General features: G+C 41.3%; 1 protein-coding gene across 2 annotated transcripts in view; it reads left to right on the forward strand.

Moving 5' to 3' along the window:
• Positions 1-6,001: 6,001 nt before the first annotated feature.
• Mindy2 (MINDY lysine 48 deubiquitinase 2) overlaps positions 6,002-20,107 on the forward strand; it is a 65,350-nt gene continuing 51,244 nt past the window's right edge. For both annotated transcript variants that reach the window (XM_041679442.1, XM_041679443.1), the window contains exons 1-2: positions 6,002-7,005; positions 16,208-16,265. In XM_041679442.1, coding sequence (XP_041535376.1) covers positions 6,238-7,005; positions 16,208-16,265 — 826 coding nt within the window. In that variant the 5' untranslated portion in view covers positions 6,002-6,237. The remainder of the gene's footprint in view (positions 7,006-16,207; positions 16,266-20,107) is intronic.

Here is a 20,107-nt window from a genome sequence, read left to right on the forward strand (position 1 = left end):
TGTGCATCTTTTTAAAGCTGATTTTGCTTGTTTGCATGTTTTAATTTTATGTGTATGAGTGTTTTGCCTGCATGTATGTATGTTCACAATGCATATGCCTGGTGCCTGAAAATCCCCTGAACTATGGTTTTCAACTTCCATGTGGGTGCTAACCTAAGTCCTTTGACAGAGCAGTACATGCTCTTAACTGAGCCATCTCTCTAGCTCCTACTATAGCAACCTTTTTTTAATATTTATTTATTTATTGTGTAAACAATATTCTGTCTGTGTGTATGTCTGCAGGCCAGAAGAGGGCACCAGACCTCATTCCAGATGGTTGTGAGCCACCATGTGGTTGCTGGGAATTGAACTCAGGACATTTGGAAGAGCAGGCAATGCTCTTAACCACTGAGCCTTCTCTCCAGCCCCCTACTATAGTAATCTTAACAACACATATTACACGACTCAACAATAAGGGTGCTTCCCATCAGATGGTGCTCTAGACCAGTGTTTCTCAGTGCACAGGCCAGGACAGTTCCTACAGGAGAATCACTTTGCTTGCTTGTCAAGAGCTGCAAGTTCCTGGGCCTTTCTCCAATTCTGCTGGACCAGAATGCCAGGGGTGGAGTCCAGAAACACACCTGAACAGAATTCTGATTCATTTGATTCTTCAGAATTAATAGTACTGAAGTGTGTGTGACTGAAGTCTTCTAAGCAAACATAATGAAGTATCGCTAAAAACAAAATAGACCAAGTTGTTTCATATCTGTTTTTAGTTTATTTGTTTTTAGTTGGGTTGGTCTGTTTTGTTTTTGAAACAGAGACAGAATCACAAAAATACTTCCCAAGTGCTAGGATTACAGGCATACACTACCTGTATGCCATCAACTGAGCTACATTCCTATATTTGGTTTTTTGTTGTTTTTGTTTTAAGACAGGGTCCTAATGTAGTGGAGATCACCGTGTTTGGTTGTTTTGAGACAGGATCTCTGTAACCTAAGAAGGTCAACAACTTACTAGAAGGCTGAGGATGACCTTCCACTCCTGACCCTCCTGCTTCCACCTCCTGCGTTTTATTTTTTTTATAAATATTTATTTATTTATTATGTATACAATATTCTGTCTGTGTGTATGTCTGCAGGCCAGAAGAGGACACCAGACCTCATTACAGATGGTTGTGAGCCACCATGTGGTTGCTGGGAATTGAACTCAGGACCTTTGGAAGAGCAGGCAGTGCTCTTAACCACTGAGCCATCTCTCCAGCCCTACCTCCTGCGTTTTAGATAGCAGACCACCACACCCAATTGACGCTTTCCTGGGGATGGAACGCAAGCCTTCAAGTGTGTACTAGGAAGGCACTCTACTGAGCTACATCCTTCGGTACAGTGATCAAACTTTACAGTGTATTTGAATCACATGGAGGATTTCTTAAACATCACATTTCTAAATAAGACCAGAGAATGATCCTCCTCCACCACAAGACATGCACATCTGGAGCCTTGCCTACAACAGGCCAATACCCTACCACTGATCGATGCGTTCATTCTCATTCCTAAGGATTTTTGTTTGTGATGTTTCCAGACAATGTTGGCATTGTCAATCAAAAAATACATACTTTGAGAATTGTACCAGAGTTGAGAGTTATCTGGTAAAAATAGTTGGTTGGCAAGACAGGATTTTGTTAATTGTTTTCATTCTGGAATTAAACCCTTAGCCTCATGCATGCTAATTACACACTTTACCAATAGGCTACGTACATCCAACCCTTGAAAGAACTTTTTTTTTCTTGAGAGACGTCCTGTGGAAAGAAGGAAGCAGGCACAATTAAACTCGACCCAATAATAAACTGGTCTAAGACTAGAGGAACAAGTCATGTACTAGGGAGTATTTGGAAGTAATGGAAATATACTCCTTGGATTCATTCCTAGAACAACCTATAGCATCCAAATACACATTTAGGTTCCATTTTTTGATAAGACTATATGGGGGCAATTGAGAGAACTTTCACTATTACAGCACATAAGGACTACAATAGAGGGGGGAAAAGGTTGTTTCTCTCCATCCTTTCACATCACCAGGACAGAGGAGCATCTGCTAAAGCAGCATGGTGCAGAGGCAGCACCTGGTCGATTATCACAGCACTGAATTTGTTTCTGAACAGGTGCAGGGCTCCTCATGGGGGCCAAAGGAAGTAATCAAGTTGGGGATGTACTTTGCAGGAAGCTGGAGTGTCTGCAAGCCGCTGAGGGCCAAAGCCAGGGTCACTGAGTTACATGAAAAACATGGATTTTAACTCACATATGTTGAACTGAAAACTAGATGAGGTGGAGCTAAGGTACATATGCCCTGCACACGTTCCATGTTCTGCTCAGGGCTCATTTCGATGCAGCTAATTATGATGTCTGCGACGGTTAATCTTGATTGTCAATTTGATTGGGTCTGGAACAAACTAAGAGACATGGAAGTGTTAGAGCATTTCCTGGAAGAATTAACTTCGAAGATCCTCCTCCACACAGTGGGTAGCACCTATCGGGTGGGTGGCCCAGATATAAGGAGATCTAAGGAAGCAGCGGCACTGGTTGTCTGCCTGCAGTTCCTGCTGATGAATGTGTCTTTCTCTGTTGCTGTTGCCATTGTTGGCTGACGTCAGGCTCTAGTGTGGACTGAAGACCAGGGACTCTCCAGGAACTCTGCAGCCCTTCAGCACCAGCACCAAATTGGGACTGCTAAGGAACATGGCTTCACTGACTGAGGAGCTACCAGGTTCTCAGCCTCTCTGGCTTGTAGACAGACGGTATTGGACCACCCAGTCCCTTTCAGTCATATGCGACTCTAGTTAATCCCTTTTTAATATGCATACATTCTATCAGTTCTGCTCCTCTAGAGGACCCTGGGCCAGTCTGAACTTTGGAGTTAGTACTGTACCAGGCTAATTGAGCTAAATAAAAAGACCGTGGTCAAAGACAATCCAAAATAGTAACTAAACAATAATTAATAATAATAATTTTGATATTTAAGAGATATATATTTTGTATCTCAATTCTAAGGCAATACTCACATGGGTTTCTTTCCTCTAATTTTTTACAATATTTGTTGTTTATTACTAGTTATTTAATATTGTGACATATTCTCTATAATAATTTCATGTCAAAATGCCTCAGTGTGTGGAGATAGTATGTTTTTGTGCATGTGTGTATTAGTGTGCTCACCTTTGAAGATTGTGTAGAGGTCAGAGGTCAATCACTCCCTCCTCAATCACTTCCCACCTGGTTTGGGTTTTGTGGTTTTTGGTTTTTGTTGTTGTTGTTGTTCTTGCTTTGTTGTGGGTTTGTCTGGTTTTTTTGTTTGAAACAGAGTCTCACTGTTTTGCTCTGGTTGGCCTGAAACTTGCTATGTAGGCCTGGCTGGACTCAAACTACAGAGATACCTCTACCTCCTGTGTGCCGGGACCAAAGGCATGGACCACCACACTCTACCCTCTTTGTATTTGAGACAGTACCTTCATTGAACCTGAAGTTCACTATGTCAGCTAGACAGGCAGGTCAGGGAACCCTTAGGTCTGCTGTCTCTGTCCCTCCACTGCTGAGATCTCAGGTATGTACCACTGCACTTGGCTTTTATGTGGATGCTGGGGCCCCAAAAGCCAGTCCTCATGCTTGTAAAGCACTAGCCGAGCCATCCCCCCAGCCCTTATCAATATCTTATTTCCCAAAGTAAGACTTGTTCTTTATCTCTTTCCCCTATGTCTCAATCCCTAACACTACTAAGTACTTGTTACTGATGCATCTGTTTCAATACCCTTTGGAAAATACAAAGGTGGGACTGGAGAGATATGGCTCAGCTGCTAAGAGTACTTGCTGCTCTTGCAGAAGATCCAGACTCAGTTCCTAGCACCCACATGATAGCTCACAACTGTCTGTAACTCCAGTTCTGGGAATCTAATACCTTCTTCTGACCTCTGCAGGCACCAGGTACACATGTACGCAAACCCCTCATTAGCATACAATAAAAATTAATGAATCTTTTTTTTAAAAAACATGACATCAAAATGATAATATAAAATTATAATCAATATCCTAAAATATAAAATAAAAAGGAACTACAAGGAATATTTGAAAATTAAAGCTATACAGAAAAAAATGATAAAGACTGTAAAATCAAGAAAAGTCAGGAATTATTAAAGAAATAATCCATTCCCCATAACTGAAGAACATAAATTTCTGTACTGACTGTAGTTACCAAGTACACAGCACAACAAACACAAAGAAATACTAACTAGTACAATGTCAGAACATAAAATAAGAAGAAACCTGGTGGGAGGCTGAGGTAGGATGAGCGTGAGTTCAAGCTTAGTCTGGGCTACACAGCACTTTCTCAAAAGAAATAGAAAGAAGAAAAGAAAGAATAAAGGAGAGAGAGGGAGGGAGGGAAGGAGGGAGGGAAAAGGAATTAGTACTTTATATGAGCATTACTATCATGACAAAAAGTTTAAAAAGTATATGTTAATCTTACAAATTTGAGATAATATTTATACTTTAAGAAAAGCCTTAAAGAACTGAAATAAAACCAAAGGGTTATGAGATTAGTGGCAATAACATAGTCCCTTAATTTTGGTTGTTCTTCTGTCCATATCAGGTGGTTCTTCTGACATGAGACAGATTTTGGATATTTTGGATTTTACTTTAACAAGCATGCTTGGGTTTAGAGAAGGAGAGAGCCACACTTCAACTCCAAAGCCAGCTCTAACCTTTAATTGGACAGGGACTACAGAAAGACTATTTGCATTATATGTCTGGGAATTCCAAGCCAGCCAGGGCTACATATTGTGACTCTGTCTCAAAAACAAAAACACCCCCCCCCAAAATACCAAAAAACAAATAATAAAGTAAAACAAAGTGATTGATTCCCCGCATTGAAAAAAAAGAAAGTTGCGGCAGAAAAGAAAAGAAAAAAAAAAGAAAAGAAAAGAAGGGAGGGAGGGGAGAGTTGGAGGAGGAAGAGGAGAGAGAGGTGGAAGGGAGGGCCAAGAGAGAAAGACCGCAATTCCTGAGAAGATAACAATGACCCGTTCAGTGTAAAACACAGTACTCAGAAACATACTTGATGCTAAAATGTGAATGAGCAAAGCAAAGCATTTAGCTTGTCCACCTTTCTAACCAGTAGAGACAGGTGTATCCGGTATTTGTATGTCTGACCCTGAAGGAAGACCTGTCTTGTTCGTTTTTATATCCTCTGAGCCTAGACAACTTTGAAATCCTTTTCCAAAACAGGTCAGAAGATCTGTATCCACTCTTGCCAAAAAAAAAAAAAATTGTACAGGCAACTCTGGCCTCTTTGCAGACGTCAGGGCTTCATGGTAAGTCAATTCTAATTAGAAAAAGTCACTTTTTCTGGAGCAGGCGCTTCCCACTCAGTGCAAAGAGGAGCCAAGTGAACAGAACCGCAAAGACTTGGCTTACTTCAAACGCTAACTAATTTATTATTATTGGCCCAAATTTACCATCTCTCCTGGGGCGTAGGCCAATATCCACAACCGCACTGAAGCCTCGGCAAGGCATACCAGTAGCTAGTGGGGAGCGGCGATTCTCAGCCAAAACCCAGGGAGAGCTGCCCCCGTGCAGCGCAGTCTTCCAAAAGCCTCCCACAGATCTCCGCCTTTAAAAATCTGCATTTCCTAAGAAAGGCTTCCAATTTTCGATATTAAAAGCTAAAGAAACGGCTCTCCGGAGCCCTTCAGAGAATGGCTCTCTTCCAGCGCTACTGCCACTGTCGGGGTTCACCAGGCACAAGCCCAAAGCTGGACCACACTCGCTCCAGCCTTGGCGACTGCCTTCAAAGTAACCGCGCGCAGCGGGCGTGCCCGGGAGTTCAACTTCCGGCCCCACACAGAGGCTATTTTCCTACTGGCCTTGCGGCTGCCCGAGCCGCGCCTTTGGTCACGCCCCAGACACGCCCCCAGACACGCCCCTAGCCTCGCTCAGCTTTCCTTGGACGGAACGCGCGGGAGGGGCGTGGCCTCGGGGAAGAAGCGCTCTCACTGTGGGTCTCCGCGCCTCACCGAGCACAGTCACGCGAAGGCACGCTCCGCTCTGGCGGGCGCGCGATCGCGCGCGCTCCCGCTACCCTCTCCGGTGACGTGCCTGACCGAGGCCGCGCTAGGGCGCTGGAGCTGCCACTGAGCGGCTGTCATGGCGTCGGAGGCGCTGACTGAGGAGAGCCGGCCGCGCTGTCTATAGGACCAGGGGCGGGCGGCCGGGCATGGAGAGCGGCCCTGACAGCCCGCAGCCTCTAGATCCCGGGGTGGCGGCGGGACGAGAGTCACCGCCGGAAGGGCGACGGCACGGCGGGCGCGAGGCTGAGGATGGTCTCGCAGGACGCGCGGTGGAGAGCGGCGGGCAGGGGGCGGCGGCCGCGCGGAGCAGCCCCGGGCACCCGACGTCCCCTTCACAGCTCGGCTGCGGCGCGGACTCGGACTTGAAGGACAGCTTGTCGCCGAGCCCCGCCGCCTCGGAGGCGCCTCCGAGAGGGCAGCACAAGGTGACCGCCTCCCCGGAGCTGGCCGAGGCCGCGGCGGGCCGAGGGTCGGGACCAGTGGGCGACGCGGGCACCTGCGGGGTGGAGCAGGCGGCCGAGGAGCCCAGCAGCGCCGGCGCCCTGAGCAGCAGCTGCAGCGAGCCGAGCCCCCCTGGGGACTCGCCCAGCCTGGACTCCCTGGAGTCTTTCTCCAACCTGCATTCTTTCCCCAGTAGCTCTGAGTTCAATAGTGAGGAGGGAGCGGAGACCAGGGTCCCCGAAGACGTGGAGGAGGGCGCGGCGGGGCCGCCCAGGGCTGCACCTCTGTGCAAAGAGGAGGAGGAGGACCCGGCTCAGGTGCTAGCGGCCTCCAAAGAACGCTTTCCCGGACAGTCAGTGTATCACATCAAATGGATCCAGTGGAAAGAGGAGAACACGCCCATCATCACCCAGAATGAGAACGGACCCTGCCCTTTGCTGGCCATCCTCAATGTTTTGCTTCTGGCCTGGAAGGTACAATCTGCAGCTTTCTACTTCCTACAGCTTGTGGGGAGGGGCAAAAATGGGGTGAGGAAACGGCTGTTTGTCAGCTGATGGCTTCCTTGTTTCTTCATTCATCAGCCCTCCTTTTTTGAGACAAGGTTTCTCTGTGTAGCTTAAGCCATTCTCGAACTCATGATCTTCTTGCTTCGGCCTCCGGAGTGCTGCTAGGTTTAAAGGCGCGCACCACCACTTCTGACAGCCCCTCCTTACATGAATTAATTCCAGGATTTCTTTATTGAATGATTATTCACCTGTGTGTCAGAAAGAATTGCCCCTAGCTTCAGGTCCCTTTTGTTTTAAAAGTTCAACATTCAGTTAAAGGTTGTAACTGATGGTGTACTTGTAAACAGGTAGAATCTAGACCCTACACCTACACTTTCTGAATATTTTTACTCTATTCGCCCGCATACTACTCCTTCTTACTGACATTATCACATATGCAAAACAATCGAAATTGGAAAAAGTGATCTTCAGAGTTACTATCAATGTGATATCATGGAGCAAGTTTTAATGGATGTGTGTGTGTGTGTGTGTATATATATATATATATATATATATATATATATATATACTGTTTTCTAGAGAATACTGGCCTGCCACCCTTGGGTGTAATACATGAAGGAATAGAGATAGGGAAGATGCAGCCAGCCCTTTTATATAAATTCCACTTAAGGAAAGCTTTGATCTGACTCCATTTACCATAAATTACTTATTTTCAAAGACTGTATTTTCTGCCTTTGTATGATTTTTTTTTTACTTGCCTTGTTTCTTTGGCTCTACTTCAAGGGACTGACCAGTAACTATACATTAGAATGTGTTAAGGAAGCCAGAACTTTTAACAACTAAAATAAGAAATGATAAATCTAAGTTACTGGAGCATTAAAGGGGAACGACAGGTGTATTGAGGCCTCAGAATAAAGTGTCATATTTAAGCTTGCAGTTTCTGGGTACTGAGAAAATACATTTCCACACTTATTTTCAAATTGACAATTCCATTTGCAGTTACAATGTTCCCTGGAAGAATAGCTTGAATTTTACTAGCCATTTATGAAGAAGTGAGATGGATAGTGAGAGGAATCCCAAACACCAAATGTTACAGCTTCATGTTGGGTATCTGGGGCACTTGATGGAATGAGTCATCTGGGTTCCAATCATCTGGGTTAGTCTGTGAATGAGTGTGCATGCTAATGAATTTGAAGATTATTTTGAAAATCGTTGGTTCTCAGCCCTTTTTCTGCCTGTAGGCTATTTATGCCAACAAAACTCAGTCATCATTAATGATTGATGGGGAGACGGGTGAGAGAAACAACGTCAAGTAGGGTTCTCAAGCTGAGCCAGGGTTTCTAGAGGTCAAAACTGTTTCCCTAATAATGCAAAAATGTTATTTACCTTTTGGAAGTCAGCAGAGATTTCTAGATTCTCTGATGGATGGATAATAATTGAGGTTAAAAAGAAGAACAAAAGGGCATTCACTATACACAACACATAGAAGTATTTGTTGGGTTATAATGTCTAAGAACGTGTGTGTGTGTGTGTGTGTGTGTGTGCGCGCGCGCGCGCGCGTGCGTGTAGGTGTGAAGGTCAGGTGTTTTTCTGTATGACTCTCAATATTTCTTGTTTTGGTTTTTTGGAGACTGAGTCTTTCAGTTGAACTTGAGTCCTGGGTTTGCCTGTTCTACTTCACCACCTTTTGGTGCTGAGTACAGAAGTTTGACACTGCAGTTTCTACATGGGTGCTGGGAAGCCAAACTCTGTTGCACTTTTTCCACTGAGCCATTGTCCCAGCTTCAAGTTTCTTTTTGTTTTTTTGTTTTTTTGTTTTTTTTTAAATATTTATTTATTTATTATGTATACAATATTCTGTCTGTGTGCATGTCTGCAGGCCAGAAGAGGGAACCAGACCTCTTTACATATGGTTGTGAGCCACCATGTGGTTGCCAGGAATTGAACTCAGGACCCTTGGAAGAGCAGGCAGTGCTCTTAACCACTGAGCCATCTCTCCAGCCCCCTCAAGTTTCTTTTTGTAGTTACTGTTATATTGTACAAAATAATGGGTTTCACTATGACATTTTTTATACATATATATGACATACTTTGATCATATTCATCTTTTCACATGATACTAATTATATAGAAAATAATGGATTATACTATTTGATTTTTTTTTTTTTTTTGGATTTTTCGAGACAGGGTTTCTCCGTAGCTTTTGGTTCCTGTCCTGGAACTAGCTCTGGTAGATCAGGCTGGCCTCGAACTCACAGAGATCCGCCTGCCTCTGCCTCCCAAGTGCTGGGATTAAAGGCGTGCGCCACCACCGCCCGGCACTATTTAATTTTTTTGTTTGTTTTTGAGATGGAGTCTTAAATATCACAGATTGGGCTCCAGCTTGCCATGTAGCCTGAGGATGATTTTTGAACTTCCGGTTCTCCTACCTCAGCCTCCCAAGTACTAGAATTACAAACATGTGCCACCACTCCCAGTTTATGTGGTTCTGCGGTTAACCAGGGCTTCATGTAGGCTAGGCAGGTACCTGTCAGCTGAGCTACATCTGCAGCCCTCGTTATCACATTTTCAAACATATTTGTAGTGAGCTTTGTTTGTCTTCACCTGACTCCAGTACTAATTTCTTCTTTAGTATATATGGGTGTTTTGTCTGAATGTGTATCTGTACACTGCATGCATGTCTGGAGCCCAGGAATCCAGAAAGGAGCACCAGATCTCCTGGAACTGGAATTTCTGACAGTTGTGAGGCACCATTTGAGTGGTATTGAATCTGGATTCTCTGGAAGAGCAGTCAGTGCTCTTAACCACTGAGCCATCTAGTTTCTTAAAAATAAGCAAGAATAAAGCAGAGCAACATAATGACAAATGGAGAAAAAAATCAATAGCAAAAAAATTTTACCAGGTGATAGTGGCACACACCTTTACTCCCAGCACTTGGGAGGCAGAGGCCAGCAAATATCTGAGTTTGAGGCCAGCCTGGTCTACAGGGTGAGTTCAAGGACAACCAAGGCTACACAGAGAAACTCTATCTCAACAACGAAAGAAAGGAAGAGAGAAAGAGAGAAAAGAAGGAAGAAAAGAAAGAAAAGAAACTTTAACTTCAGATGGCCATTTCTTATTTTATCACCTTGAAGTGAAGTTCCATGTCTTTGAGCATCTTTCTAGCAGTGACTGTTTGCTATGGGTCGCCCTACTTTTTGATGACATCTCATCTCTTCTCCCCTGTGTTTTTCATAAATCCTTCACACTACTTTCTGACCATTCTACCCCATCCTACAAATCCTGTAGAAGAACTGCAGTCACACTAATTTTTTCATGCTCTCTTTTCCTAAAGTAAGCACAAAACTCTTTTGAGGTTTTCCAAGTGTGTTTATCACTTATAAAAAAGGAAAAACAGATGGTGAGCCAAAGGTTTTATCTTAGCCTCTGCCTACTCTGTTTTAAATATAGATCTTGTAAGGAGAAATTTAAAACTTTATACAGTGGTAGGACCTTATCTACATAAAAGATTTGAGGAACAGTTCTGGAGCTTCCTTTCCCAGCTTCACTCAAGAATTAGAAGTATTATGTGTCTCTGGATTTGTGAGCAAAGTAGATGCGAACAGCGTGATCCTGCATGGGTGGATGCCTGGTTCTGATAGTATTCCTCCAATGAAAAAGCCTTGCTTTTCCTTTTCCAGTCATGCCTATGGAGGTCCAGGTAAAGGATGTTTGATATTTGAATACACGTGTTACCAACAAACTAGGCCTTTGAATATAGTCACTTTTTGTTTCTACTTTGGTTTGTTTTGAAACAGGGTGTTGCTATTTAGTCACTGCATTTGAGTTTTAGAATTACAGGTGTGCAGCAACATACCTGGCTTAAAGTCCACTTTGATACTGTTCCCCCATTATCTTCCACTTTTTATAAAAATAAGATACTCCCATGTATCTTTTTGAGGGGGACCGGCTGTTTTCCGTGTATGCATGCATGTGTACCACATGTATGCCTGGTGCTGGTGGGGGCCAGATCAGAGTGAGCCTAGATGTGAGTGCTAGCGATGGAACCCTGGTAAGTGCTCTTAACCTTTGAACCACCTCTTCAGCCACTTATTCTCTACTTTTATTTTTAAATTATTTTTATTTTATCCTGTATGATTGTTTTTTTCTGTATGTATGTCTATGTACCATGTGAATTCCAGTGCCTTTGAAGGCCAGAAGGCGTTAGATCTACTGAAACTCGAGTTAATAGGCAATTGTAAACTGCCACGTGTGTGCTGGAAATCAAACTTGGACACTCTGAAGGGACAGCCAGTGATCTGGAGCCACTGTACTGTCTTTCCAGTCCCTTAATTTAGTTTTGTGACAGGTCTCAAATTCACTATGTAACTAAAATTGGCTCTGATCCTTCTGTGTCGTCCTCCTGAGAGTGGGATTGCAGATCTGGGTCACTATGCACTGCTTGTTTTGAATGTTTTGTTTTTATTGTGTTCGGAATCTGATGACATTTAAAAAACATTCTTACCTTATGGTAGGTTTGATGGCAGCTTGTACTATGTTGAGAGAGCCTGTCTGAAAAGATCAGATCAAACAAAACAAACAAAAAAGTGTTGGACAACTATTTATTCTGGAGCCAAAAGTGAGTGGCCCTGTCCTGGGAACACAAAATTGGTTACCCCAAATCCCATGTACTGATATGGTGACAGTTTCATGAAATTGTTAGAGTAACAGAGGGAAGAATATTTCAAATACATCGGTGGAAACATCAAATAGGTGAGTTATAGCAAAGTGAGGGCGTGAGGGAGGTCAGAAGAACCTCAGCTGTGGGTCTCAGATGCCATCTACTGACTGTCTTCGATTTTAGGTTAGTGGAAGCTAGTGGTCTGCTACATTAATACATTCCAAAGATGATAGGCCAGGCACAGAGGTGAGCTATGAAGAGGACTAAAGATAGTCCAGGGTAAATTATAATTAGACTCTGGACCTACAATGTTCCAGTCTTTCCACAATCACTAAATTTCTATCAGGTAATCAGGCTTTGTAGAATATTTAATATGGGTGCAACTTCTTTTTGGGAACTAAATTTAGTACGCTAAGCAAGTACTCTATCACTGATCTCTATACTCCACCTTCAGGTACTTGGCTGCTTGCACCTCAGGATAGTATGAATGTGCCCTAAAGTATAATCATTAACTTACTTTAAACATTCTGAAATTGTGTGTGTGTGTGTGTGTGTGTGTGTGTGTGTGTGTGTGTGTGTGAACTTTGTGGATGACAGTGTCATAACATAATGTGCCAGGTTGGACATATCTGATTCTGACAGACATTTTACTGACTGAACATATGTTATTCATTCTTTCCTCTCTTTTTTCTTTTGAAGTTCATGCTGTTATAATGAAAAAGGAACTTACTTTGCTGTGAGTCCCAAGTCATATTACAAGTCATCCACTTACTTTGGATAAACATTTCAAAGACTTAATTTATTCTTTGAATTAATTATATCTTGCCACTTGTTTCACAGTCATCAACTGAGGTGACAAGAAAGTCGAATGACAGTAGGTAATTTAATAACTAGACGGGACAAGCTTAATTGTGTCTCTACTATTAAAAAACTATTGGAGCTGGGCATCCCAACACTTGAGAAGCTGAGACAGAAGGGCCACCGGGAGTGCTGTGTCCTTCAACAAGACAGGTGTGCTCTAGAAACTTCTGTAATCCCCGTGCTGAGGAAGGACAGGGTCAAGAAAATCACTGGGGATTACTGATACAAACTTATCTAAAAAATGTATAAGCTTCAGGTTCAGGGAGTGACCCTTCCTCAGAGGAATAAAGAGAAAAGTGACAGAGGAGAGGTCATCCAATGCTGTCCTCTGTCCTCTGTTCGTATGGAGACAGACATGGACACACATAAGCACATTAGAAAAGTTGTTAGAATTTAACCGTATGTCTCTTCAATACTTATTGACATTGTATTAAGAATTTAACAGTTGCCTATGATAACTGATCAAAATCTTTTTTATTCTTGAGACAATGTCTCTTGCAATCCGAGATTCTCTATGTGAGTCAGTGTACCTCAAACTTCCAGTGGTCTTTCTGCTTCTGCCTCCTGAATTTGGGGACTAAAGGCTTTTATTAGTATCATCTATATAAGTTGCTCCTTTTTCCTTTGTATGACAAGTCCTCTGCATTTACTATTTCCCCATCCCCTTAAAATCTTAGCTTATCGCTTTTAGAAAATTTTACATTCCTGTTTAAAATTCCACTAATATATTAAACACAAGATTTTATTGTTTTTACCTTTGACCTCTCTTGAGGCTACTTCTAATATCAGTATAGAGGTAGTCATTCTCATTTTATGTGCTTAGGACAGGGCACAGTAGGCAGTCTCCTCTTGGAAAGCTCAAGGCCATGATCTGAAATTACATAGACCCCTAAGATTATAGGATGTATATGCCAAATTCATATACTCTTCAGTGTCTCCATCTTATTCTTATCCTCTGGTCTTGGTGGCTGAACCTCAGACCTTGTCCATGGTGAACGCAGCTCCACCACTAAGCTACAGCCCCTGTCTCTTCAGCTTCTTAATTTTACAAGATTGCCGAAATTAAAAAGAAGGGTTTCTTTTTTCTTGTTTTTACATTTATTTATGTATTGGGAGGGTACACCACAGTCCATGTGTAGAGGTCAGAGGACAACCTGCTTCTCCCTCCATTATAAGGATTCAGAGAATAGAACTCTAATTGTCAGATCATTGGGCTTGGAAAGTGCCTTTACCTGCTGTACTATCTTGCAGGCCCCTTGAGAAAGGATAAATTATTTGTTCATGAAATCTTTTGATGAATTTGTCACATTGAATCTGTCTTAAATAAGAGAACACATAATTCTTAAAAAAAAAAACAGCATCATTTAAGTTGGCAACAAGATTCAACAGGTAAAGGTGCTTGCCACCAAGCCTGACAGTCTGAGTTCGATTCCTAGGACCCAAATGGTGGAAGGAGAGAATAGACTCTGGCAAGTTATCTTATGACCTCCACAAGTATCCTCAGGCACATGGGCACACCATACAGGTACAAACACAAAATAAATAAATGTCAAAAGATGTAGAAACAGACTGATGGTGGCATACATCTTTAATCTCAGCATGCAGGAAGCAGAGACAAGTAGATCTTTGTGAGTCTGAGGCCAGCCTGGTCTACATAGTGGACTCCAGGCAAGGTAAGGCTATATAGTGAGGACCTTTCCCAAAAATAATAATAATAATTTTAGAAGACATTAATATGTATGAATGTTCCTTTCAGATTGCTGTGAAACTGAGAGTTCCATCTTTAGAATACAAAAAATTAACTAGATATCAGCACTCCAAATATGATACTGAAACACCTTGATAAATACTGTATAATGATAACTAGAATAGTCTAAAGCAAAAGTTAGTAAATTGTCCTGTAAAGAACTACTTAGTAGGTATGGAGAGATGATAGATAGCTCAGGGGTTAAGAGCACACTGGCTGCTCTTCCAGAGGACCTGGTCCAATTCCCAGTACCCTTTTGGCAGCTCAACAACCACCATCTGTAACTCCAGTTCCATTGGATTTGATGCTCTCTTCTGGCCTGCTCTTAGCTTCTATGGGCACCAACCATATGAATGGTGCACAGACATACATGCAGGCAAAACACCCATACATAAAACATAAAATAAAAAAAATTAAAAACTAGTTAGTAATCGTTTTAGGCTTTGTGTTTTAGGAGTCTCTGTTAGAGAAATTAAACTTTGCTACTGTAATACAAAAAATGTAGAATATATTGAAATATGGCCAAAGAATACATAAATAATGTGAGTAAGAAACCCAACTTTTTGTTAGAAAATCACAGCAAGCTATGATTTGCAAGTGAGCTTCAATGTTAAAATTATGTAGAAAGTGGGCTGCAGAGCTGGCTCAGTAGCTCAGAACACATACAACTCTTGCAGAGGACCTGAGTTTGGTTTTCCACACCCCTGCTGTGACTCATAACTGCCTATAACCCAGTTCCATGAGATCTAGCACCCTTTTCTGGCCTCTGAGTATGTGTACACACATGACACATAACCATCTAGATATATACATATACGTAAACAAAGTAAATCTTTTGTTTAAAAAATTACCTTTTTTAGAAGGATGGTTTATTGAGTACACTACAATAAGGCATTAAACTAGACAGTAACTAGAATGCTGCCTGCAGCCAAAATTATTCTTTAGAATACATTGTTACAGAGAATAAAATTCATTAAGAATAATATGATGAGCAAGCTTGTGTGGTGTATCTTGGTTTTCACAGAGTGATAAATCCAAAAGATAACTGGACCCTAAGCATCAGCTGTCATATGTGTTTTCAGAGAGGCTAACACTGCTATGTTTTTTATCAATCATTTTGAAAATTTATCATTGATCAAAAACATTTTAATATGTCATCAGCACGCTTGATAGCATAAACTTAGAATGCCTTCGTTAACAATTTAACAAGGGAGCTTTTGGAGAAATTGATAATTTAAACACTTTCCTTGGTTGAACAGAACATAGTGACTAATATATTTTTAATTATAGTCTTCTCCTATCATTGAATACTTACTGGCTGATTTAATTTCATAGTTTTTTTCTATTATCCTATGTCTCTCCACAGCTGTTCCTTTCTCATTAGCATTTAAAATTTAAAGTTAATAAAGCATTATGCAATCTTTTTCTGGGGGCATTTATCATCCCTTTCTGTTATTTTAACATACCCTTCATAGTGTATATGTGTGTATGAGATGTGAGTAAGGAATCATGTGTGTCTTGATGTGCACATGTATCACAGTGTGTGTAAGTCAGAGCACAACTGTAAGAGTCCATTCTGTCCTCTCATCCCGAGTTCCCGGGGTCAGACTCAGGTCATCAAGCTCACTTATCAAGTTCACCCTTATTTGCATTTTTTTGAGAAAAAGTCACACTTTTTAAGTCAAGTTTATTTAAAACTCATGGTCATCCTTCTACTGAGTACTGGGAGTATACACATGAGCCACATGCCTGGATGACTTTATTATATAAGCATAAATGTCAATATATTTATATAGTAGGTGTTTGTGTCTATCTGCCTGCACATGTGTACTTGCTTTTGACTAAAGGAAACAATCAGTCATCAAAAACATCTTTATAGAAATAATACTTTCTTTTTTCAGGTGAAACTTCCACCAATGATGGAAATCATAACTGCGGAGCAGCTGATGGAATACTTAGGTCAGTGCTGAAGACTAGGTGATTTTGTATCTTTTAAAAAGTTAAATAAAGTTTTCAAAGCTGTTATTTTACTGGTGCTATTATACAATCTATTTTAAAATTGTAGTTCTGAATATACTAATTAAAAATTTTACCAGTATGTTACTATTCTTGGCTGTTATAACATTCTTCTGACCATTATTAGAATCCTAAACTATAAATAAGAAGACTGGGAAAAATCCAGAGAAAAACACACTAATTAATTAATCCCAGTAAATTTCAGAATGAGAAATGATACAGAAACTTTGGCATGAGAAAAATACCTTTTTAAAATTGTGTCAACTTGGATTAAAGTTGAAGGAGTTGGGTTGGAAATGTAGCTCAGTGGTGAAGCACTTGGGTAGCATGTGTGAGGTCCTGGATTTAATCAATAGAGCAGAAAATGCAAACATAACAAGCCATACACACACACACACACACACACACACACACACACACACACACCAAAACAAAACAAAACAAAAAACCTGAGGAGGTGATATGAGATACTGTTACCCAAAGTATAATTTGTAGACCTGTGTCAGTTACAGTGTATTTCACCTGAAATATCTTTCTTGGTGAGGAGGCAATGTGTTGAAATGCATTCTTTCCCAGGCTTTTTATCTCAGAACAGACTAGTAGGGGCTGGAGAGATAGCTAAGCAGTTAAGAGCACTGGCTGCTCTTGCTGAGGATTTCTATTCAATTTCCAGTACCTATTCAGGGAACCTACTTTGGCTTCTGGCTTCCATAGGTACCAGGCATGTACATTGTGCACATACATACATGTAGACAAACACTTATACGCATGTAATAAAAATAAACTTTTTTAAAAAGACTGGTAATTCAGCTTGTAGGGTAGTTATTTTAAATTGAACTTGTCTATAGAGAAGATGATTATACATTGTACTATGCCTTTTGCAATTTGGCAAACAACTTACATATTTATATTATTACCAAATAAGATACTTTATCCATACCTACAGTACTTTTAGTGATTAAATTTTTATTTAAAAATAATGTTAGTCAAGTACTGTGAAGATGGCTTAGTTGGTAAAATGTTCACTGCACATGCATGAGGACTGACTTTGAATTACCAGTACTCACGTAAAAGCTGAGTACAGCAGCGTGTGCCTGTACCACATGGAAGGTAGAAACAAGAGAAGTCTTGATGCTTCTTGGTCAACCAGTTTAGCCAATTGGTGAGCTCTAGATTCAGTGATAGATCTTAATATAAGAGATCTTAATATAAAAGATCAAAAAATAAGGTGAAGGACTGGGGAGATGGCATAGTGGTTAATGACACATTGTTGCAGTTGCAAAGGACCTAGAGTTCAGTTCCAAGCACCTATAGCAAGTGCCTCACAAGTGTCTGTAACTCCAGCTCAGGGGATCCAATACCTCTGGCCTCTGAAGACACCTATACTCACATGCACAACCCCCACATAGACACACACACATATACAAGTAATTAAAAATAAATCTTAGGGTGTGGTGGGGCATGCCTTTAATCCCAGCACTCGGAAGTCAGAGACAGGCAAATATCTGAGTTCGAGGCCAGCCTGGTCTACAGAGTGAGTTTCAGGACAGCCTGGGGCTACACAGAGAAACCCTGTCTTGTTTATAAATAAATAATAAATAAATAAATAATAAATAAATAAACAAACAAACCTTAAAGGAAGAAGTCACATCTTGAGATGCTCATACAAAACTGAAAAGCAGTCTACCGGAGAAAGGCAAGTCTGTTATGGCTTCTGCAGTCAACTCTGGATGATGGGAGGAAGCATTACAGTAAAACCTGGACAAAACATACAGTATCACAATGCTGTGCAAAAATGCTTCACATCCAGAGTACAACAGGTTACAAAATGTAACATTTTATCACAGGAAGTTGGACAGGGTGGGGGATCTATCCAACCTCACCAATGCTGTTGTAAACACAGTGCGGTTGGCTGTTTTACCACTAGTTATTCCAAGATAAAGATGAAAATCTTTTCTATCTAAACAACCCATAACAATTTTAACTCTGTTAAACCCAGTGAGGGCTGGAACCGGTCTTCCACTGGCTCTCTCCAGCTCTTTCTTCTACCTCATGGGTTCTTAGGTTTGTTTTCTCCATCATGTCTCAAAGGTCTCAGGTGCTTTGGCCATGCTCCTGAATTCCTGGACTCAGTGATCCTCTTGCCTTGGCCATCCATATCCTTGCAAGAGAGACATCAGCACAGTGCCAGCATGACAGTATTTCAGATTACTTTCGCTTGCCTTTCTCTTTTATCAACAAATGTATTTACTGAGCAGATACCCCATGGAGGTGTTTGGGAGTATGTATCATCAGTGGTCATCAATGTGGCTGTACAAGTGACTCCCACTGCATACCTATCAGAAGAGTATTCACTTAGAAAAAGTAAATAATTAGCATACCTGGGTATGTTAACATATCTCTTTAGCTAGTAAAGCTCACAAAAAGTAGGACATATTACAGAGAATTTTAATAGGGAGAAAGAAAAAAACATGAAGAAGTAGCTAGAGCTGGCAAGATTACTCAGCAGGTAATATGCTCTTGCTGTATAAGCCTGATGACCTGAATTCAATCCCCTAGAACCCACAGGGGAAAAAGAGAATCTATTTCTGAAAGTTGTCCTCTGGCTCCACATGTGTCCCATGCATGTGTACATACACACATACACACACACAATATTATGAGATAAGAGAAAAGAAAAATCTACATCCAGGTAGCCAGAGGTTTGGGGTCATGGATAAAAGGATTTAGTTACTACAAAAGGTATAAAATGTAATCCAGAGGAAGAAGAAATGGGAGTGAAATGAACAGAGTCCGTGTGTGTGTGTGTGTGTGTGTGTGTGTGTGTGTGTGTGTGTGTGTGCGTGCGTGTGTATGCAAGCTTCAATGCCAATGTGGAGGTCAGGGATGGGTTCCATGAATCAAACTTAAGTCATCAGGCTTGTTAGGCAAAATCCTTTTACCTCTTGATCCATCTTACCCCCATGGGATGTTACAACACTTGAATTAATGTGCGAACAATATTAGAAGGATTATAAGACAAACCATTAGTTGTTTTCCTAAATCTAGGTGAGGTAGTCCAAAAGTTGCGTTTCATGTGTATTCATGTTTGTATACATGTATGCATGTGAAGGTACAAATAAGTATATGCCAGAGGACAAACTCAGACGTTATTTTTCAGACACTGTCTTTTTAGTTTGTTTTTGAGACTGAATCTTTCACTGGTCTGAAGCTTGCCAAGTAGGCTAGGCTGGTCAGTAAGCCCCAAGAATCCCCACCTCTGCCTCCCCAGTGCTTGAATAACAAGCATGCACACTCAGATTTCAGAATTTGTATTTATTTATTTACTTACTTACTCACTTAATCAATTTTGAAATAAGATCTTTATTTTATTTTTAGTTATTTATTTTTATTATGTGCATTGGTGTTTTGCCTACATGTATGTCTGTGTGAAGGTGTCAGATCCCCTGGAAATAGAGTTACAGGCATTTGTGTGCTCTCATGTGGGTGTTGGGAATTGAACCCAGCTCCCCTGGAAGAACAGCCAGTGCTCTTAATCACTGAGCCATCTCTCCAGCTCTTGAGATAAGATCTTACTACGTAAACCAAGCTGCCTTCTAATTCAAAGTCCCCCTGCCTCAGCCTGCAAATGCTGGTCTGACAGGTGTGCACACTCATACCCAACAAAAATGAGAATTTTGCTTAGTGAAGGATAGAGGAAAAGCAAATGAGTTTCATTTTGGAAATCTCTGCTCCTAGGTAAAAGAGGGGCCAAAGGCAGCTGTAGCTTGTTCTAGTATTTGACA

The sequence above is a fragment of the Microtus oregoni genome, unplaced genomic scaffold (assembly GCF_018167655.1).
Source record: "Microtus oregoni isolate MIOR12 unplaced genomic scaffold, Mior012 000032F_ref0000030, whole genome shotgun sequence".
Classification (NCBI taxonomy): Eukaryota; Metazoa; Chordata; class Mammalia; order Rodentia; family Cricetidae; genus Microtus; species Microtus oregoni.